The 23,103-nt window shown below is 42.7% G+C and overlaps 1 protein-coding gene across 3 annotated transcripts in view; it reads left to right on the top strand.

The window, feature by feature from the left end:
- AP3D1 (adaptor related protein complex 3 subunit delta 1) overlaps positions 1-23,103 on the top strand; it is a 177,487-nt gene that overhangs the window by 86,266 nt on the left and 68,118 nt on the right. For all 3 annotated transcript variants that reach the window (XM_068233969.1, XM_068233971.1, XM_068233970.1), the window contains exons 10-17: positions 735-784; positions 3,412-3,460; positions 5,088-5,233; positions 12,248-12,396; positions 12,527-12,757; positions 18,927-19,158; positions 20,268-20,413; positions 21,931-22,072. In XM_068233969.1, the coding sequence (XP_068090070.1) occupies positions 735-784; positions 3,412-3,460; positions 5,088-5,233; positions 12,248-12,396; positions 12,527-12,757; positions 18,927-19,158; positions 20,268-20,413; positions 21,931-22,072 (1,145 nt within the window). The remainder of the gene's footprint in view (positions 1-734; positions 785-3,411; positions 3,461-5,087; positions 5,234-12,247; positions 12,397-12,526; positions 12,758-18,926; positions 19,159-20,267; positions 20,414-21,930; positions 22,073-23,103) is intronic.

Raw genomic sequence — 23,103 nt, forward strand, 5'->3', positions numbered from 1 at the left:
TCTGCAGAGGGAGGTAGGGGGAGCAGAGGGGACACAATGGCGGCCAAAGAGCCATCTTATAACGGAGCAGTGCTTTTCAGCTCTGCTAGATTTGTGCGCAGCCAGCGCCGCCATAGACTATAATGGGAATCCGTCTATAGCGGCGCTCTGTAACGTCACCTCCGTCAGAGGACGGAGCCGAAGTTGCTTAAAAAAACACAATAATTCGACCTCCAACAATTGCTGGAAGCCGAATTATATCATTCCCCCACTATCCATGGCGGCCTGGAGGGGGAATAGTAATTAACACGGCCCAGACTTGTGCAGAAGCAGGTTCAGCCATATAATGGCTGTATCCTGCGCCCAAGTCTACCGGCGCCGTTTTCATATGTATGCCCTTATAAACTTAGTTCGCCTGATCCATTTTTATGAGAATTGAACAGTGTAGGGTATATTGTCAGTTTCTTGATGTACAGACCCAAGCAATTGGTTTCATTTTTTTTTTTTATAAGGAGTAAACACTGAACATACGTGCGTGGTACATTGGGCAGATTTTTAAAATGTTACAATCAGTCATAAAAATTCAAGCAATGCTTGAATTGGAAAAAGAAATAAAACCATTGTATAGTGTGTGGCCACTTTAACAATGCTATAGTGTGTGTGTGTGTGTGTGTGTGTGTGTGTGTGTGTGTGTGTGTATAGGTGAATTGCTTTGTTTTTTGCTAAATTGCTGTATATTCTTTATTTGCCTACAGTTTTAATATCCTTGTCTTCTGGGATGCCTAATCACAGTGCCAGTATTCAGGTACATTCACTCACTTTCTGTGGGAATTAAAACCCTCTTTCTTTTATGTAATGTTTTTTTCAAGGCGAATGTTATTAATTTCCCTGTCGGCAACCCTGAGTCAGGCTCAGGGTGGGAAAAAGAAGCCAGGAGCTGTAATCCCGAGCCTGATTCAGGGTAGCCGGCAGGTCTATGCGGAGCCTGACACACAGCGGGCATTTCAAATCCCCTCCCCTGGGATCCAGACGATGGCAGCCATTCTCCTTCCAGTCGTTAGAGGAACTGGATCCCTCGGGTGAGATCGACTTTTGTCTTCATGACAGGCGGTGATCTTACTGTGGGTACAGCACCACCCCAGAGTATGGAGGGAGAATTGCAGCTCTGGATCCCAGGGAGATAAGTGCAGGGCTCTGGCAGATCTCACTGCAGTCTAAAAGTGTGTGAAAAAACTTGCACTACCTTAGACCCTAAAATCTGGAAATTATCATACCGCCAGGAAGGTTAAAGGCTATGGAGGCCTGATATGTTACAAGTTAGGGAAAGAATGATTGGGTTTGGTTCTGACAGATTAGCCAGAATAGATAGTGTTTTTAATTCCATTATCTTTCCACCCTTTATGTTGTAAATACAGTATGGTGTACTCAGCTAGCATACAGTATCTCAAAAAAGTGAGTACACCTCTCACATATTTGTAATGGTTTTTTTTTAAAGTCTTCATGGGACAGCACAGAAGATATGAAACTTTGATACAATGTAAAGTAGTCCATGTACAGCTTGTATAATCCATATAATTTTACTGTCCCATCAAAGTAACTCAACACACAGCCATTAATGTCTAAATCACTGGCAACAATAGTGAGTTCACCCCCAAGTAAAGAATGTCATAATTTTGCCAATTTCAATATTTTGTGTGCCTACTTTTATTTGAGCGTGTGAGAGAGATTACACTAACTTTAACACCCCGTCTCCCCATGTGAAGCTGAGACTTGATAACACTTATGAGTAATATGATCCCTGGGAGGGAAATGTTTAATTGGGCAGAATTTTAATGTTGTTAACTTAGGGATGTACTCACTCTTGTTGCCAGCGGTTTAGACATCAGAATCGTTTATTTTCGCCAAGCATAACCGGGTTATGCACGGAATTGGATTTGGCACAAAACATAGCTCAAAAAAAAGAAACTGACATACAGTACATAAAGGGTTCACAGCATGCAGGAACATCAAGCAGAGGAACAACAGTAACCATTTACAATGTTCGTTCATGACACATCATCCTGTGGTTCATGTCCACCCACAGATCCTGTCTTATGTAGGGTTAATGTCAGACTTGAGGGATGGACAGATTCTGCGGTGTCGCATTTAAGATCGTGTCCTTGATGGGGTTGTAGTGCTGATGGGAGTATTTGGAGGGAGATTAGAAGGCTGACAGCCGAGGGGGAGAATGCGTTCATGTGCCTCACGGTCCTTATTGAGATGGCCCGAAGCCTCCGTCCCAATGGAAGCAGATTAAAAAAGTGGTTACCTGGGTGGGAAGGGTCGTTTGCGATCATCAGTGCCCTAGATTGCAGCCTTGTGTTGTGTAGGTGGGCAAGTGAGGGGAGGGGGCTCCCAATAATCCTCTCCGCCGTCCTGATGACCCTCTGTAGTTTGCTCTTGTCGCTGTCGTTGGCGACGTTATGCCAGACCAAGATGGAAGTGCAGAGAATCGATTCAATGGTGGTGGAGTAGAAGCTTGTTAGGACCTCCTGGGCCATGCCAAATTTCCTCAGTTGGCGTAGGAAGTAAAGTCTCTGCTGGGCTTTCCGCTGGATAGCAGTGATGTTGGCTCTCCAGCTGAGGTCATTGGAGATGGTAGTGCCCAGAAGACGAGCGCATGGTACTCTCGCAACCTCCATGCCGTCGATAAAGATGGGAGGTGGGGTGGAGGCAGTCTTCCTGAAGTCTATGATCAGTTCAACAGTTTTAGTTGTGTTTAGCACTAGACTGTACTCCTTACACCACTGGCAGATTCTCTCCACCTGCTGACAGTACTCCTGGACGTTATCCTTGGTGACCAGGCCGACAATGGTGGTGTCATCAGCGAACTTGATGACCTTAACGGAGTCCTCTTTAGATCTGCAGTTGTTCATGTAGAGGGAAAACGGCAGTGGCAACAGGACACAGCCTTGAGGTGCTCCAGTGTTTGTCGTCACTACATCTGAGTGGATATTGCCCAACTTGACGACTTGTGTCCTGTTAGTAAGAAAGTCTGTGATCCACAGGCGTAGGCCAGGATGGACACCAAGTGCAGTTAGATCTTCCAAGAGGATGCGTGGGGATGGAGGAGGAGGACTGTACGCCAAATTATTTTGATGGTACAGCAAATTTACATTGTCATACAAGCTGTGCATTGACAACTTTCCATTGCATCAATGTGTCATATCTTAAGTGTCCCATAAAAAAGCTATAATAACAAATTTACAAAAATGTGATAGGTGTACTCACTTTTGAGATACTGTGCATGGCTTGTAAGTGAATCTGTGTTTCCTGCTTGTGCACTTGCCCTTTTAAATGCTCAACCTTAAATTCGTTTTTTGTTTTTTTTTTAAAAGTCTGCTTTTACAGTAAAAAATAAATAAATTACTAATTGTGTCTTCTCTTTTGTAGCTCTGTGTTCAGAAATTGCGGATTCTCATTGAAGACTCTGACCAGAACTGTAAGTTACTTTTGATGAAGATATTAATTTTAAAACAGTCTACTTTAAAATATACATTTGTAGAGGTGTCCAATACCCTTATTGATCCTCCTCAACAGATTTGATCATTGTGATTGAAATGCTGCAGATCGATGCCCCCTAATCGAACCCCCACAACCACCCCCCCCCCCCCTTCTGTCCTCTCTCCCCCAATCTAAAATATTACTCCCCCAATCTAAAATATTACTCCCCCAGGGCTTCTGCAGAGCATTGACAGTGTGCAGCAACCCTTCTCCATTCCCGCTGGCTACTTGTGACTCAGCAGCATGTACGATGCAAGACTATGTACATGCTGACGGGAAACAGCCGGCCAGCAGGAATGGTCACAGAAGGGGGTGTGCCAGCGAATAGGTGAGTGTGCACTCTGCTGCAAAAACTCTCTGCAGGGGCACCAAGGGAGCACTACATGGGGGATCCCTGCACTGACGCCGTTCCATTGATTTTTCTTTCTTTCTTTATTTATTTATTTATTTATTTATTTTTTATTATTATTTATTTTTTAAATCCATTTCCAGTGTGTGGCAATAATACATGCTCTTTGATCAGATTTCAATCCTAGAGGGATCTACATGTTGGCTGTCTTCCTTTGTCCTCCTGGATGCCACTTCTTCATAAGGCCTTTGTTTTCTGGTCAACACTTGTTTGATATGCCACTATTTTACATGCATCTATTATCAAAAATACTCAGGAAACTGATGAGCACTTCTCATCCTTTAGGCCTTGTTCACATTATAAATCACCAGTGCTATCGCAAGCGCTGAGCGATTTATACTGTGATTTTTTATTTTTTTTTTAAATTTGAGCTTTTCCCTGCGAGTTGCGCTTAGAAAAGTGCTTTTATAAGCGATTTTGCGCCGCAATGTTTTTTTTCACTTCCTGGCATCAATCAGGAAGTGAACTCTTTAACGCTTTAACCCTTTAACTCTTTAACCTTTAAATGTATTTATTCATAGAAGCGCTCGGGAAATCGTTATACAAAATGCTTTGCAATTTCCATATACCTTCCATTGAGCCAAAGCACTTAGAAAATGGTACATGCAACGCGTTTGCGATTTTAGTAAAATAGAAACGAGCACATGTGAGTACTCTTATAGGAAATCATTGCACAAGCGCTTTTGGGGGCAGTTTCTGAAATCGCTAGCGCTTAAAAATACCCGCAAACGCTCAGTGTGAACGAGCCCTTACACTGTATATTCAAACTATTATGCTAGGTTCACGGTATGCTTGATTACTGACAATTCTCTGCAACAGACATGTTGATGGATCCTATGCTAGCTATAAGACCTATGCACACGTCAGTTTTTGATAGTTTCCATTGCAGTAAATGTAACGTAGAGCCTCTACTTGCATAGTATCTATGACACCTCACAGTGGACAACATCATTGCATGGTCGGAGAAGCGGATTGAACATCTGATCCACTATGCTGTCCACAACAGGAAACCGGTGTATGTGTGAACCTAGTCTCACTCTCTGTGGTAATGTAAACAGCTGTAGGTGTCTGAGGGTGTGCATTCTTGCACATACCCATTTTGGACACTTACTCAATTTTTATTTATTGTTGCTAACAGTCTTATTTCTCTTTGCAGTGAAGTATTTAGGACTGTTGGCTATGTCCAAAATTTTGAAGACTCACCCAAAGTCTGTACAGTCTCACAAGGACCTTATTTTACAGTGTCTGGATGACAAGGATGAGTCTATAAGGCTTCGAGCCCTGGATTTACTTTATGGAATGGTAAGGACGTTTTATACTTATTTACAATTCTGAAAGGCAATATATTCATGTTGGTTATTTGGTAACTATCTTGGTGTGTTTGTTACTTCTCCTTATCTAATTTATGACTGGAAAAATGTTGCATGTGATTGCTGTATAAAACGTGTTCTTTAAATAGACTGGTAAACAGTAGAATCCCTTCATAGTAAACTCCAAGGTATCAGACAAAGTGGTTTACTATATTAGAAGTTTACTATATAATAAATTGTTATACTCATGCACATAAAGTATACTATACTACTGTATCTTAATTCATTCAATAATTGGGAGTCACTTTTTCTTTTCACTGCTTCCGCAAGCAAGCACAGACCGCTTCTAAGCTAGATCAAAATGCACAATGCTCAATATGCAGGGATTTGCATGCAATAACTACGCAACAGCTTGCACAGGAAGCCTAAGTCTCACTATTTAATGCAGGTACAGTACTTAGTGCGCGCCTCTGTCCACTTTTCTGCTCAGACTGGATAATATTGTAGCGTTGCAGCCATGCATAAGGAAGTCGCAGATTACAGGCAGTTTTCTAAGTAAGCAGGCAACAGCTTACACAGGAAGCTTAGTTCTCACAGGCTGTTCCTTTTGAGGTAATACATGCAGGCCCAGACTAATGTGCAGATATCGAGCAGGCTACACATGGCTGCCAGCTGACCCACCGATCACAGCTTATGGGTCTCTGACTTATGACGCTTGTGCTCGCCCACTTAACACTATAACCGGATGCAAAATACAGCAGGGGCCAAAAAACAAGTTTACTATAATAAGTTCTGTTAAATCAGAGTTTACTTTATCAGGCATTACTCCCATAAACTTATAGTGGTCCTTGGCCATGACCTGGACATTTAGTTTACCATAGCCGATGTTTTACTATATCATTTTACTTCAACGAGATTATACTATATTAGAAGAAAAACAGAATTGTGCTGTTTAAAGCATACCAATGTTAAATGTGTAATGTTGGAAGGAGTGAAGGCAAAACTAAAAAAAAAAATCAACTGATAAGGCATGGAGCCTAGGTGGCATACGTTCTTGGGTGTTAAGGGAATTAAGTTTGATTATTAATAAACCCCTTTTATCTTTTGTGACTGTTTCAAGTAGGATAGTCCCAATAGACTGGCATATATAGCTCATGGTTTCCCTTTTATAATTAGTTAAAGGGGAACTGAAGAGAGAGGTATATGGAGGCTGTCCTGTTTATTTCCTTTTAATCAATACCAGTTGCCTGGCAGCCCTGCTGGTCTATTTCTCTGCAGTAGTATCTGATTAAAACCAGAAACAAGCATGCAGCTAGTCTTGTCAGATCAGACTTATAAGTCTGAACTACTGAAACACCTGATATGCTGCATGCTTGTTCAGGGGCTATGGCGAATAGTATTAGAGGCAGAGGATCAGCAGGGCTGCCAGGCAACTGGTATTGTCTAAAAGGAAATAAACATGACAGCCTCCATATACCTCTCTCTTCAGTTCCCCTTTAAATGTCTGTGTTTAAAGGTTGCTTGGATGCTTTTCTTGCATTGAAGAACATCCATAGATGTGTTGATCCAGGGAAGGTTTTTTTTTTTCCCCTCTTCAGGGCTGATTGGCCCAAGCCTTTTAAGAGTTTTTCACCTTCTTCTGAATCAACTGGAATATGTAAAGATGCAGGCAAGTGTTGTACCATATTTTGTTGATGAACTTTTAACCTCCCCGGCGTTCTATTGAGATCGCCAGGGAGGCTGCGGGAGGGTTTTTTTTTAATTAAAAAAAAAACTATTTCATGCAGCCAACTAAAAGTTGGCTGCATGAAAGCCCACTAGAGGGCGCTCCGGAGGCGTTCTTCCGATCGCCTCCGGCGCCCAGAATAAACAAGGAAGGCCGCAATGAGCGGCCTTCCTTGTTTTGCTTAGATCGTCGCCATAGCGACGAGCGGAGTGACGTCATGGACGTCAGCCGACGTCCTGACGTCAGCCGCCTCCGATCCAGCCCTTAGCGCTGGCCGGAACTTTTTGTTCCGGCTGCGCAGGGCTCAGGCGGCTGGGGGGACCCTCTTTCGCCGCTGCTCGCGGCGAATCGCCGCAGAGCGGCGGCGATCAGGCAGCACACGCGGCTGGCAAAGTGCCGGCTGCGTGTGCTGCACTTTATTTGAAGAAAATCGGCCCAGCAGGGCCTGAGCGGCAGCCTCCGGCGGTGATGGACGAGCTGAGCTCGTCCATACCGCTCAGGAGGTTAACCACTTCACCCCCAAGGCTTTTTACCCTAAAGGACCAGAGCAATTCTCACCTGTCAATGCTCTTCCTATTCATTTGCCAATAACTTTTTTTCAATACTTATCACAAAAAATTATCTATACCTTGTTTTTTTTCCCGCACAGATTAGGCTTTTTGGGGCTGAAATTTGTTTTCAGTAATTACTTTACTTTCTATGCATTTTAAAGGGGAAAAACAAGGATAAAAAAGTTATACCGGTAGTTTTAAAATAAACAATGCTACCATACATAAAACCCACACATTTTGTTTGCCTATTTGTTCTGGTTATCAAAAGGTTTGAATTATGTCCCTAGTACAAAGTATAGTGACAATATATTATTTGGAAATAAAGGTGTATTTTTCTATGTTGTGGTTTTTGTTTTCTCATTGCACACTACCAATGATTACAAGCCCTTATTAGCAAAAAATAAGAGTAATACACCCTCAAGGCATACATATTTAAAAATCTGAGGCTTTAAAGTAACTATGCATTCTCTTTTCAGTTCTGTCACTTCTGGTTTTTTTTTTTTTACAAGTGTTTTTATTTTGGTACAAAGTATATTAAAATAACAATTTTATTGCTTCTCATTCAGTTTGCAGCTAAAAATAAATTCAAATGTCATACGCCTCAGACCTCAAACACCCCAAATTCTATTGTTTTGCTTGTCCCAATTAAAATGATACCTTGTATACATAATCAGATCGCTTTTTGGCCACGCAATACACACACGCGATACACACTTAACCATAAGCAGCACCAATTGATTTTTCAAGACCATTTTTTGCACCAAAATAAATAATCATTCTTTCTTAGAAAAGCCATTGGAGTGTCTGAACAGTCAAGAAAAGCCATAAATGTCACCATTCTGAAAACTAGAGACACAGGCCGAATCAAATATACATATTTTGTATCATTTGTACTTATGCAGTTTTGCAAAAATTGTATCATAACTTTGAAAATGGTATTTTTTTTTACAGTTTTTTTGTTTTTGGCACACAAAACAACAATTAGAATGACTTAGACCTCAGCTCTCAAACGAACCAAATTTTATTCTCTCGCTTGTCACGGTTAAATGATACCCTATGTACACAATCGGATAGCTTTTTGGCCACGCAATACACTGTTAACCATGAGTAGCACCAATTGATTTTTCAAGGCCATTTTTTAGCTCCAAAAGTAAGTCATTTTTTCTTCGCAAAACCCATTGATTGTCTGAACAGTCAAGAAAAGCCATAAATGTCACCATTCTGAAAACTAGAGACCCAGGCCTACTCCGATAAACATATTTTTTAACATTTGTACATTGGCACAAAAAAAAAATTACATAGACCTTATCTCTCAAACACCCCAAATTCTATTCTCTCTTATCAGGGCTAAAATCATAACCTATATACAGTGGTGTGAAAAACTATTTGCCCCCTTCCTGATTTCTTATTCTTTTGCATGTTTGTCACACTTAAATGTTTCGGCTCATCAAAAACTGTTAACTATTAATCAAAGATAACATAATTGAACACAAAATGCAGTTTTAAATGATGGTTTTTATTATTTAGTGAGAAAAAACCCTCAAAACCTACATGGCCCTGTGTGAAAAAGTGATTGCCCCCTGAACCTAATAACTGGTTGGGCCACCCTTAGCAGCATTAACTGCAATCAAGCATTTGCGATAACTTGCAACGAGTCTTTTACAGCGCTCTTGAGGAATTTTGGCCCACACATCTTTGCAGAATTGTTGTAATTCAGCTTTATTTGAGGGTTTTCTAGCATGAACAGCCTTTTTAAGGTCATGCCACAACATCTCAATAGGATTCAGGTCAGGACTGACTAGGCCAATCCAAAGTCTTCATTTTGTTATTCTTCAGCCATTCAGAGGTGGATTTGCTGGTGTGTTTTGGGTCATTGTCCTGCTGCAGCACCCAAGATCGCTTCAGCTTGAGTTGACGAACAAATGGCCAGACATTCTCCTCCAGGATTTTTTGGTAGACAGTAGAATTCATGGTTCCTTCTATCACAGCAAGCCTTCCAGGTCCTGAAGCAGCAAAACAACCCCAGACCATCACACTACCACCACCATATTTTACTGTTGGTATGATGTTCTTTTGCTGAAATGCTGTGTTACTTCTACGCCAGATGTAACGGGACACGCACCTTCCAAAAAGTTCAACTTTTGTCTCGTCGGTTTACAAGGTATTTTCCCAAAAGTCTTGGCAATTTATTGAGATGTTTGTTTTTTTTTAGCAAAATTGAGACGAGCCTTAATGTTCTTTTTGCTTAAAAGTGGTTTGCGCCTTGGATATCTGCCATACAGGCCATTTTTGCCCAGTCTCTTTCTTATGGTGGAGTCGTGAACACTGACCTTAATTGAGGCAAGTGAGGCCTGCAGTTCTTTAGATGTTGTCCTGGGGTCTTTTGTGGCCTCTCGGATGAGCTTTCTCTGCGCTCTTGGGGTAATTTTGGTCAGCCGGCCATTCCTGGAAAGGTTCATCACTGTTCCATGTTTTTGCCATTTGTGGATAATGGGTCTCACTGTGGTTCGCTGGAGTCCCAAAGCTTTAGAAATGGCTTTATAAACTTTACCAGACTGATAGATCTCAATTACAGTACTTTTGTTCTCATTTGTTGCTGAATTTCTTTGGGTCTTGGCATGATGTCTAGCTTTTGAGGTGCTTTTGGTCTACTTCTCTGTGTCAGATAGCTCCTATTTAAGTGATTTCTTGATTGAAACAGGTGTGGCAGTAATCAGGCCTGGGGGTGGCTACAGAAATTGAACTCAGGTGTGATAAACCACAGTTAAGTTATTTTTTAACGAGGGGCAATCACTTTTTCACACAGGGCCATGTAGATTTGGAGTTTTTTTTCACTAAATAATGAAAACCATCATTTAAATCTGCATTTTGTGTTCAATTAGGTTATCTTTGACTAATAGTTAATGGTTTTTGATGAAGAGAAACATTTAAGTGTGACAAACATGCAAAAGAATAAGAAATAAGGAAGGGGGCAAATAGTTTTTCACACCACTGTACATAATTAGTTAGGTTTTTGGGCACATGACAGACTGTAAACTACCAGTAGCACTAAAGGCCCTTTTTTTCACCAAATGAAACCATGTAATTCTTTCTTATCAAAGGCCCTGGAGTGACAGAACATTTGATACATGTCATTAATGTTACCATTCTGAAAATTAGAACGGGTTCATCCCTGGGAGCGTCTTGCACATGCGCAGTACGATATTCTCTCCTACTGCGCATGCGCAATACACTCACGGAGGTGGGAGCATGATTGAGGACACGCACAGCCAGGGCCATGCAGGCGCAGTCGCCAGCGAGTGGCTTTGTCGCCAGAATTGAAACTAAGCCACTGCGGGGGCCAGAGGATCATTCCAGGACGTTGCGGGTACAGGGCAGCTGCAGGGAGCTGGTAGAAGCCCCAGGTAACTGAAACTATTTTTAATGTTTGGTTAAGGTTCACTTTAGGCAGGGAACACACTAGATGCGTTTGTGCTTTTTTTGCCATGGACTACAAAACGCGCACGATTCTACAGTGCACACGCACCTGCTTCAGCACATGCACACTCCCATATGTGTTCTTTAAGGCAGGGAACACACTTGAAGGGCCGTTTGCCTCTGCGATTTCCGGGGCTCCGTCGTTAATGTTTAAAGCAAACGTTTTTCCGTGAACATTTGCGGCATCATGTACGTTATGCAAATGTGTGCATCGGGCAGAAAAAAGCAGAAAGCTGTGCAATTTAAAAACACGTGGAGGTTAAGGTTCCCTTTAGGCAGGGAACACACTAGACTCGTTTGTGCATGCTTTGCCACATACAGCAAAACCTGCACGATTCAACAATGCAAAAGTCTTTGACTTTTTCGTTTGTGTTTAATGCAAAGGTTTTTCCATAAACGTTTCCATATTTCTGCGTTTGCTGTGGCATGTACTGTATGCGAATATGTGTGTCGTGTGGAAAAAAGCAGAAAGCTGTGTGATTTTAAAACGCGCGGAAGTTAAGGTTCCCTTTAGGTAGGGAACACACTAGATGCGTTTGTACGTGGTCAGTATCCTTTAAACGCTTGGCTGCGAGCGCTTGGCTGTGACGCTCATGATCATGCTCATGTGGCCTGGAGCATATTCCCCAGGCACAGGAGTACTGCGCCTGTGCAGAACGCTCCAGGCCATGTGAGTGAGTGCGATCGCAAGCAGCGTGGCCAAGTGCTCGTACAGGCACAGAAGATGCTGACCTGGCAAGGTCGGCATCTGCAGCGGAGGGGATCCCGGGATGCTAGAGCTGCGGCAAGGGACAAATACGCTGAAAGAAGCCTCAGGTTGTCATATTAGTTTGCGTGGGCAGTGTCGTTCGCTGACCCCCAATCACGAATTTGAGTAAATCCTGTCACCGCAGAATCGAAATACAGATATGCCATGATCGTGATCCGGATTTGAATCAGAGCACCGGATTAGCAAGATAACAACAAAATATCCATTTTATTGCGAATATATAATTCAACAATTAACACAAGGGTAGATGCGAAGAGTGACAGATTCAATAATCATAAGTATATATGACGCCACCAGCTTCCTAAAATATGTGCAAGATTCAATAGGTACAACAATAATTCTATCACAGAACCAAGCAGCCGCTGGATTATCGGCTGAGACGGTCATTATTGGCCTACTTTATGCAAGTGTGTGTATGAGCCTTTAGGTTTACTATATGGTAGTATTTTGGATTTAATTTGCATTCTTAATGTGTTTATACAGGTCTCAAAGAAGAATCTGATGGAAATTGTAAAAAAATTAATGATCCATGTTGACAAAGCAGAAGGGACTGCTTACAGAGATGAATTACTTACAAAAATTATTGATATATGCAGCCAGTCCAACTACCAGTATATTACCAACTTTGAATGGTAAGTATTTTTTGAGAAAGGGGTTTAAAAAGGCATGACTTTGTAGTCGTGCTGATAAAGCCAGGCTGCAGCAGTTGAAGGCATGTGTACACAGTTCTTTGTTTGATTTTTTTTTCTCCCTTTCTAACAGGTATATCAGCATTCTTGTGGAACTTACTCGGCTGGAGGGTACACGTCATGGCCACCTCATTGCTGCTCAGATGCTTGATGTTGCCATAAGAGTAAAAGCCATTCGAAACTTTGCTGTATCCCAGATGGCCACATTGCTTGACAATGCCCACCTACTGGCCAGTAACACTCAGCGTAATGGAATCTGTGAAGTCCTATATGCTGCTGCCTGGATATGTGGAGAGTTCTCAGAGTAAGATGTTTAATTCAATAAATTCATGAGATTTATTTTGGTATAAAAGAAAAAAACTGTAAGTAATAGTATCATTATAAACGGTGCAAAAAAACAAAACAAAAAGCCAGTGCATACACACTGCAGCCACTTTGCAGTATTTCTTTGCATTTGTTTTGCAATTGTATTCATTTGAGTTTAAAGAAACACAGAAGCTAGTTTAAAAACGGCTTTTTACCTTTTATTTATGTGAGGCATGTTTGCCCCTTCTAAAATGCCGCTATCCCGCGGCACGAGGGGTCTTTACCCCCCAAATCCCCCCTGCAAAATCCACAACTTTCTTGGTCGTGGATTTTGCTGCTCATGGAGGCAGAGCTTTCGGCAGCAGCTCTGCCTCCATGCGCGTCAATCAGCCGCGGCTCTCTGCCTCTCCCCCGCCCCTCTCAGTGAAGGAAGACTGAGAGGGGCGAGGAGAGGCGGCGATCAGCACTGACAGTCTTGTATAGAGGCAGAGCTGCAGCCAAAAGCTCTGCCTCTCATGGAAGCACTCCTCGCAGTGTGCCCCAGGGGATTTGGGAGGTAAAGACCCCTTGTTCTGCCGTGGGATAGCACTGTTTTAACAGGGGCAAACATGCCTCACATAAAAGGTACAAAGCCGTTTTTAAACTGGCTTCAGTGCCTCTTTAAACAACTGTACTCTTTAGACAACTGTAATGAGAGCTATGGAGGCCACTATATTTATTTCCTTTTAAACAATACCAGTTGCCTGGCAGTCCAGCTGATCCTCTGCTTGCTTTTTAAACTTGTAGGCATAGACTTTGAATGAGTATGCAGCATATCAGGTGTTTCTGACATTGTCAGATCTGACAAGATTAGCTGCATGCTTGTTTCTGGTGTGATTCAGACACTACTGCAGCCAAATAGATCAGCTGGACAGCCAGGAAATTGGTATTAGTTAAAAGGAAATATGCAGCCTCCATATCCCTCCCCTTACAGTTGTCATTTAACCTCCTTGCCGGTTCAATTCCTCCGGCAAGGAGGCAGCGCAGGAGGTTTTTTTTTATTTTTTTTTAAATCATGTAGCGAGCCTAGGGCTCGCTACATGATAGCCGCTGAGCGGCGGCATCCCCCCCACCCACTCCGATCGCCTTCGGCGATCAGAGTAAGCAGGAAATCCCGTTCAGAACGGGATTTCCTGCAGGGCTTCCCTGGTCGCCATGGCGACGGGGCGGGATGACGTCACCGACGTCGGGACGTCATAGGGAATCCCGATCCGCCCCTCAACGTTGCCTGGCACTGATTGGCCAGGCAGCGCAGAGGTCTGGGGCGGGGGGGAGCGACTCGGCGCGGCGGATCGGCGGCGGGCGGCGGCGATCGGAAGTTACAAGCAGTTAGCAAAGTGCTAGCTGCTTGTAACAAAAAAAATTATGCAAATCGGCCCAGCGGGGCCTGAGAAATGCTCCTGCGCAGGTTACCCCGAGCTGAGTTCGGGTTAACCGGCAAGGAGGTTAAGGATGCATGGATTTCACCCAGTAACATTGCCTACATTTTTGTGCTTTGATTGGCTCAGTCCAAGGAACAGGGAAGGCATTAATCTTCTGTTAAAGAGAACCCGAGGTGGCTTCCTAAGAATGAAATCCGCACACAGAGGCTGGGTCTGCCTATACTGCTCAGCCTCTGTTGCTATCTCAATCCCCCCTAAGTTCCCCCTGTGCTCTGCTATCCCCCATAAATCACAGCCGTGCTGTCGACACGCAACGTGTCGCAGCAGGCTGTGTTTACCTCTGTAGTGTCACTCTGCGTGCTCCCCGCCTCCTGCATAGCTCCGGTCCCCGCCCGCGTCCCTTCCCTCCCCACTGATTGATGGGAAGGGGCATGGACGGGGACCGGAGCTATGCAGGAGGGGGGGATCGGTGAGAGTGACAATACAGAGGTAAACACAGCCCGTTGCGTGTCGACAGTGCGGCTGTGATTTATGGGGCATAGCAGAGCTCAGGGGGAACTTAGGGGGGATTGAGATAGCAACAGAGGCTGGACAGTATAGGCAGACCCAGCCTCTGTGTGCGGATTTCATTCTTAGGAAGCCACCTCGGGTTCTCTTTAAGATTTCCTTAGCTTGCTGCCTGTCTAGTAACTAGGCCTTTCAATCAACTACAGTCTTGTATTCACTGCATTAACTCTGCTAAATACAGTATGCTTTTCTTAAAATAGCTAGGGAATTACTAAACCATAAATGACTAGTCAGCAAAATTGATTAACCCTTTGGGCATTTTCACATAATTACTGATTGTAGACCAGCCATTCAACACAAGAAGGTTAAGAACTGCTACTATGCCTATAGCTATACATACTGACCCAGGAAGGTGTCTACATGGTATATGTGACTACACACATACAGTAGTAGTATATAGGTATAGTATTGGTTCTTGAACTTACTGTGTTTGAATGACTGGTCTACAATGAGTAATTGTGTGAGTGTGCAAAAGATGTATTGATTTTCCTGTTTGGCCACACCTCCTTTAGTACCTCCAATTTATCTTTATTGGCCTCATAGGGGAGATAAACCTGGATCCTACCTTTTTTTTTTTTTTTTTTTTATTTCTCAGCCTGTTATCACTTTAAACAGTATTAATCATCTCTTACTATTCCAAATCCTTCTTGCTGGGCCTTCTTTTAGATTTTATCATGTCTCAGTAGAAAGATTTTCAGCATAGCCTATTCAAGATTAATCTCCTTATTCTGTCCAGTGTCTTGGCTAGCTTATATTACATTTTTATTTTTATTTTTTTATTTAATTTTTTTTACCTTTGATATGTTAGTAGTAGGACTAGTGCTGTACGTACCCTTGTTTATCTCTGGCCTTACACGAAAGTCGAAGATTGTTCAGAGGGTTCTAGAGCAGGAGGGGTGTTTTTAATCTGACTGGTACCCTTTAACCTCCCTGGCAGTGCATTTCTGTCTGGATTTTGGATCTAAAAGCGGTGCACTTTTTTCAAGAATTTTAGGCCTCCAATTCTTAAGTCTTAACTCCCCAAAATATATCAGAATAAAGGCTTGGTAGACATCGTGAATATAAATAAGACTGCAACACAAAATTGTTCAAATAATTAAATGTATCAATAAACTGAAAAAACAGTGAAACTGTACAAATCACAATCGGGGCAGTAGAATCGGGATTCCTTACAGACTTTTTTCCCCATTTTCTCATCAGTCTTGCTGCAGCATACAGCACATGTCCTGGTTGGCGCATTTTTGGGGGGAGTGGGTGGAATATACTCTATGAAGTGACTGCCAGAGAGGCACTCGGGGTTCACTGGGTAGGAGGCATGGCGCCCAACTCTGGCATCTGCCAAGGTCTTGCATTTGATGCTGATGCACTCACACATCTTCCAGACAAAGTCAGCATGTGTTACTGGCCTGTCACTGCGCTGCTTGTGGAGGATTTAGGCATTCCTCATGCTTTGCTTTAGGAGATGGCATAAGATCTTTTTATAGCATTTCTTTTGCTGCTTCCTTACTGCAGGGTATAAAGTACCTGCCTGGTCGGCTCTGTCCACACCACCCATCGTGCAATTGTAGTCTGCCACGACCTGAGGCTTTGGAATGTCTTTACCTCCTCTTGTCCTGGTAGTGACAGTCAAGTTGTCATGGACTGTGCTCAGGAGACAGACATCTTTTTTGTCATGCCAGCAGAGAGCCAGCATTTTCCCATTTTGCCAAGCCACAATGTCCCCAGTTTTCAGCTTCTGTTTGGCAAATGCTGATGGCATTTCCTGTCTGTTAGGCCTAACGATGCTGTAGGCATCAGTCTCAAAAAGTTCAGGGGAACTGTAAAAGTTGTCGGTGGTAACAGTAAAGGCTCAACCAGTGTAAGTACATAGGATGTCGCCACTCTATAATTGCTGAATCTGGTGTTGAACTTTGTGCCTTTGCCTGTGTAAAGTGTAGTGTTCCAGGTGTTACCGGTTGCTGACTCACATAGCCTGTATGATTTAATGCCAAAGCGGGCCCGCTTGGATGCTATATACTGTATCTAACTCAGCCTCCCCCTACAGACCATCAGACTCATCTATGCTTATGTCCCTCTGTGGTACATAAGTGCCCCGGAAGTAGTCAACCACCATCTGATACACTTCCCAGATTTTTTTTAAGTTTTGCCGCAGGGTGGGTTGACTCCTCGAAGGTGTCGTGGGAGTAATGCAAAACTTCATAATCAAACTGAAGCGATATGCGGACATCACCGTTCCAAAAAGAGTCGCAGTAATTTTTTCTTCGACCAATACCATTTCTGCAGGAGCTTCCCCACCACCCCCTGCAGAATAATTAGGCCTAAAAAGAGCCCTATGTCCTGTTTGGTGACCAGCTCCCATGTCCTGCTCCTAGGAAAAGCGCCCTCGTGGAGCAGCCAGTTGTTGGGTGGCATAGTGGTTTGTCTCCACCACTGTTTTTTGTCGATGACCGCGCCAGTAAAAAAAAACAAACCTGCAGGTAGGCCGAGGGGTTGTGTTAGCAGTCTACCTCCAGTTCAGGCTCCCCAGTAAAAGGGAAACATGGGGCGGTGGCGGAGCCTGACTAGTGTCAATAGGGCACCAAATGCGGACATCACTGGCCTCTGTGGTGATGGAGTCACTGTCACTTTCGCTGTGTAGTTTAGATGACAGATCAGCAGGTGCGTCGCTGTCACTAGAGTCCGCCAGCGACTGCAGGTCAGGATCGCTGTCCTCAAATTCCACCAGCGCTTCTGGTGTGAAACGCCTTCTGAAGGCTGATTCCATAGCAGATGACAGGCAGGCAGAGGTCGGTGCAGGCGGCAGGCAGAGATTAGACTAATCCAGGCAGAGGTCTGTGCAGGTGGCAGGCAGAGAGTAGTCGAAATTAGGGCTACACGATCGTTTTAAAATCAAAATTGCCATGTGGGGCACGACTATTACATAATCGTAAAAGCGGCGATTTTTTGATGCGTATGTTTTTCCGCTACCCGCCGCGTATAATTATAGCGCAACTCACCTTCTTACTTCCAGCCTCTTCCTACTTCCTCTCCCAGGCATCGTCAGTCGCGTTGGTAACAATGCCCCCTGTGATGACGAAACCGGAAGTCATCACAGGGGGCCGCTGATATTAACGTGATGGACGGCTGGGAGAGGAAGAAGATAGAAGCTGATGGTTTCATCCCGAAAAGTAAGTTGTTACTATGCCCGCTCTCCCCCTCTACTACTCCTATGCTGCCTGGCTACCTATACTGAAGGCCTAGCTAACCTAAGGGCCAATATTGGCAGCACCTTCCTAGCTAACCTTAACCAGGGGCAACTATACTGGCTACATATACTAGGGGTAACTATACTGGCTACCTATACTTGAGGCACCTACGTAGCTAACCTATACTGGGGGCACCCACCTAAATAACCTATACTGGGGCAACTACACTGGAGGCGCCTACCTGGCTAAACTATACTGGAAGCATTGTGAATTTAGTGCTAAAGCTTGATTTGAAGAAAATTGTGAAAAAAATCAAAATCGCAATTTTTAAGAGAAAAACCGCAATTTCAATTTTTTCCTAAAATTGTGCAGCCCTAGTCAAAATCCAGGCAGAGGTTGGTACAGGCAGCAGACAGAGAGTAGTCAAAATCCAGGCAAAAATCGGCAACTGTAAAGCAATCAAAGTCCAGGCAAATATCAGTGCATGCAGAGAGAAGAGTCAAAATCCTGGCAAACATTGGTAAATGCTAGGCAGAAATGTAATCAGATCAGCAGAATACACAGATCACATAAGCACTTGGCTCAGACGCAGCTGGTAACCAATTGGCTACATTGCATTGGATACAAAGACCCTTGTAGCCAATACAATGCATTTTTTGGGCCAATCCGCTTTAATAACTTTTTCCCTCACCTCCCACATGTCACCTCGCACCGCCGCTCGGTTATCCTGATTGGCCGCCAGGATCAGGGAGAGAAGCCTGGAAAATTGCAGGAGCGGTGGTTTCAGCCAGCCCGAGTTGAGTTCGGGCTTACTCAGCTCCTATAACTCAGCCCGAGCTCAGCTCGGGATTACCGCCAGGGGGGTTAATAAACTGTGTATTAAAGCATATTGTGTGGATGTGTAAGAGCTTATTTGTGGTTGCATAAACATAGTTGTCATATTCAAGTTACTTGACACATTTGGCTTTATAATGGAGTTGTCTTTCTTTTTCAGACACCTCCCAGAACCTCATCAGACACTGGAAGCTATGTTAAGGCCAAAGGTCACAACACTTCCTGGACATATTCAGGCTGTCTATGTACAGAATGTGGTGAAGCTATATTCCAATATCCTGCAGCGTAAGGAGCAGGAAGGAGAAAATCAAGAGGCACAGGACGCAACACAACTTATGATTGACAGACTTCCCCAGTTTGTACAAAGTGCTGACTTGGAAGTTCAAGAAAGGGTAATATAGTTCAGGTTGAATGGATAGCTTCAATGCAATACATGGAAAGGCTAGATGTTGTTTCTACCATTATGATGTAGGGTTTAAGTCCATGTAAGTTCTAGGTTCTTATGTAAACTAAACCCTGTTTTTCTAACCTTGAATGATTATAAAGCTTTGGGCATCTAGCAGTTTTGTGGCAATACCCCCTTGTTATAGGTCAGACTTTATAGAGATTTATACAGGGGCAATATATTTTATTAGCATCACTTTTTAATCTTGGTTTATGCACATGCAAAGATTTTATTTGCTTTTTAGAGCTTCATCTTATTAAAGTTATAAACCTCTATTACATGTATTACAACAACGTATTGCAAATATATATAGGTGTATAGAGCACTTGATAAGTCATGTGCTAATTTTCCGTGTTTGTTTTTCAAATACTGCCATCTAGAGGTTGGTGTCTATCCTGAGTGTTATGCTAGGTACACACGTTACGTTTTTTTCGTTCAGTAGACGCGTTCGATTGATAATTTCCATCATGTCCGATACTACTTTTTTACCAGTCCATTTCTCATGGAAGTGAATGGAAGTTGATAAGGAAAAGATAAGGGAATCGAGCGGAAAAACTAATCGGAAATCGATTGAACGGGAAATTGACCGAAAAAACGCATCCTGTGTACCCAGCATTAGACTATTATTTATCTTTTGAATTTGTGTAAGTAGGAGGCAAATTCAGGAAAGGGAAGTGGGCAAAAGATTGGGTATAGATCCTAGCCTACATTTTAGGAACGACAAAAAAAACTGATTATCTGCTGTAACTGTGGGTGAAGAAAATTGTAGCTATTGACTGAGAAAAATCAACCCAGCCCACTGCTTTCTTTATTTCCTCCTTTCTTCTTAATCCTGAATAGAAATGGGGAGTTGTTGGGCATTAAACAATCAGTGAGGGTGATCAACTTTTGCAAGGCATGATCAGTTTTTAGCTTAGGTTAATAATACAGTGACTTTAATACCTGTAGAAAGGGTAAGGATCGCTCTTTACCCATGCTACAGAAATTGTGTGTCCGTATGATTTACTGTGTCCATATGATTTACTGATTTAATGGTCTGGTGTTCTGTGTCTGCAGGCTTCTTGTATATTGCAGCTGATGAAATATATACTGAAACTGCAGACTAAGGAGGTCCCGGTTGCTGAAGAGGTAATGGCATTGTTTGCCGGAGAACTGAATCCAGTAGCTCCAAAAGCCCAGAAGAAAGTCCCTGTTCCTGAAGGGTATGCATTGCTACAAATTATTTATGATTTTGAAGAGGATTTATAGTTTCCAGTAATTTATATTATTCGGATAACTATAAAAGATTTCCTGTGAGTGTATGTGTATATACGTATATGTGTGTATATGTGTGCGTGTATGTGTATATATGTATATATATATATATATATATATATATATGTATGTGTATATATTCGCATTGAGCAGGCAGGTCGAATTCTACAGTATATATGGATTAAAAATTTGTAATGTGCATATGAAAATGTGCTTTCTGTTTTATAATACCCCTGAGATGTGGAAGAATGCCGGTTTAAGCACTCTTTTACACTACATTCCGATTTCTGATGTGAAAAAAAAATCCTGCATGGTGCTTTTTCTTGTTTTGGTAGCATCTGGTGGAAATTGGAATTGCAGTTTGCAGTTTAAACGAAGTGTAAATATGCTTAAAGCGGATCCGAGATGAAAAACTATAACTATAACAAGTAACTTGTCTATATATCTTATCTAAAGTTTAGAAAGTTTACACAGCAAATCTCGCTGCATACAGCTTCAATAGAATATGATTGTTTTTCCCTGTGATACAATGAGGACAGCCATGTTCTGTTTGTCATCATTACACAGGTAATCTGCAACTGCATCACTCAGCCTGGGAAAAATTTACTCCCCTCCTCCCCTCTGCCCTCCTCCCCTCTGCCTCTGAAATCTCCGGCTAGTAACACCTCCTCCTACTGCCCAGACTGAGCTCCTATAAGCCCTTGCTACATGGGTCTGAGTGCCTTGGCGTTTTGGAGAAGCAGTGGGCGAGGCTTGTTTAGTTTATAGGTTATGTTTATCTGTAATATTTTGGTACTATCGTTCTGAACGCTGTAACAGTGAAGCTACCGATCTTCTACTATTGGCTTTTCTGGGTGCCCTTTTTTTTTTAAGTATGCCTTGGCACTGCAATTGCCCTGTGCAACTGTTAAGGTTACCCTGTTGTACTATCATTAACCATGAACTAGAAGTTCAGTGCTGTGCTTTGACATTTTAGGCAAAATATGAAACTTTTGTGTCATTTAGACTGTTAAAACTTTTTAAAGGCATTTTTAAAAAATGCAGAGAATGCTGTCACAACTATTTTTTTTTTCCCCCTCATTTGTTTTCTGATTGACTAACGGTAGGGCACAAAATATAAATATAGCACCACCACCAATTCATGCATAATTTCACCTCAACTAGTGCAGTGGGGCTTTGGACTATGCAGTTGTGCTTTCTGCAGAACAGAAGGGAACCAGTTAAAGCTGGTAGAGTAAAAGCTAAAAAAAACTACTTGAACAGCCCATAGTTGCTAAGAAGTGCCAACATTGCTTTTGCAGTGGAGACCCAAAAAGAGATAAAACATTTCTAGAGAGAAAATTAAATGTGTGAGAATGGTACAATATAATCTTGGCTGAATATGTATGGTGATTACTCCATAAAGACATTGTATGGATTTGCTTTAATTCATGTTTGTCTCTTGCACACATTTTATTCCTTGCAGCCTGGATTTAGATAATTGGATAAATGAGCCACCATCAGATAGTGAATCAGAAGATGAAAAGCCCAAAGCTATCTTCCATGATGAGAAACAGACAACTGGGAAGTCATCTCGTCCTGAAATTGATGAGGAAGAGTTGGCAAGGGTAAGGAGATGTCTTGTTAAAGCAAATTGAGCAGTGGAGATTTGTAATTGTATGTGCTGTTGGGGGTTAGGTGAAGTACTACTACTTGCCTACAGGGTGCTGGTCCTCTGGCCTGGGCCTGTACGACATGCGCCATCTTGTTAACTGGTGGGGTAACACCCACGCTGAGTTGCATGCTGGGGCTTCCAGTCCCTGAATACTAGTACTACTCGATGCTCTCAACTTTCGGTCTACATCCCCCCAGCATGCATCGCGGCACATGCGTGGCCTCACCATTAATAACTAATGCCGGCAGAGGGTGATGGTCAGGTAAAGAAGAAGATGTTGCATGTTGTACAGCTCTGACTTGAGCACTATATGTGGGGGGATCTTGTGTGATGGGGGTCTTGTGTGTGAAACTGTACTTGGCTCCTGACGAAATCTTATTTAGATGAAACATGTTGATCACTATGTTGACGCTGTATATATGTATGTACTCCTTTTTATAAATGTTTGCCTCATGTCAGTATATACATACACGTAGCACTTTGATGGTTGGAGCAGTTGCTTGCTAACTTGGTGTATAAGCGCATCCAGCTATTACTGCTAGCTGCCTTGCATGGTGGGTTGCTGCCCTAAAAAACTGACTTTGACACCAGTGGCTGACGAGCAAACACTCCTCCATATAGTCCTGTGCTTTAACGTTGTATTAACTTAATGCTGTGTATAGGTTATTAGGGCTAGCTACACCCCACTTGCAGTATACAAATTGCTGCCCACTAATAAATGACACAAAGTGGGGGGAATAAGCAAAGACACCCAGGTAACACATCTTATTTCACATTCTGAAGCACTTTTTATCTTTTTCATTATTCTTAAGTGATTTTTGACACAAATTTGTGCAATAAGGGGTAGTGATATATCTACCTAATAATCTGTACAAATAGGGTTTATTGAGTCAGTCCATAACTTGCGTGTTGCAAGGTTTATTTCCCTGTACACCACTCTGCATTGTTGCATGTTGTACAGGCCCAGGCCAGAGGAACAGCATC

This window comes from Hyperolius riggenbachi, chromosome 1, assembly GCF_040937935.1.
Source record: "Hyperolius riggenbachi isolate aHypRig1 chromosome 1, aHypRig1.pri, whole genome shotgun sequence".
Taxonomy (NCBI): domain Eukaryota; kingdom Metazoa; phylum Chordata; class Amphibia; order Anura; family Hyperoliidae; genus Hyperolius; species Hyperolius riggenbachi.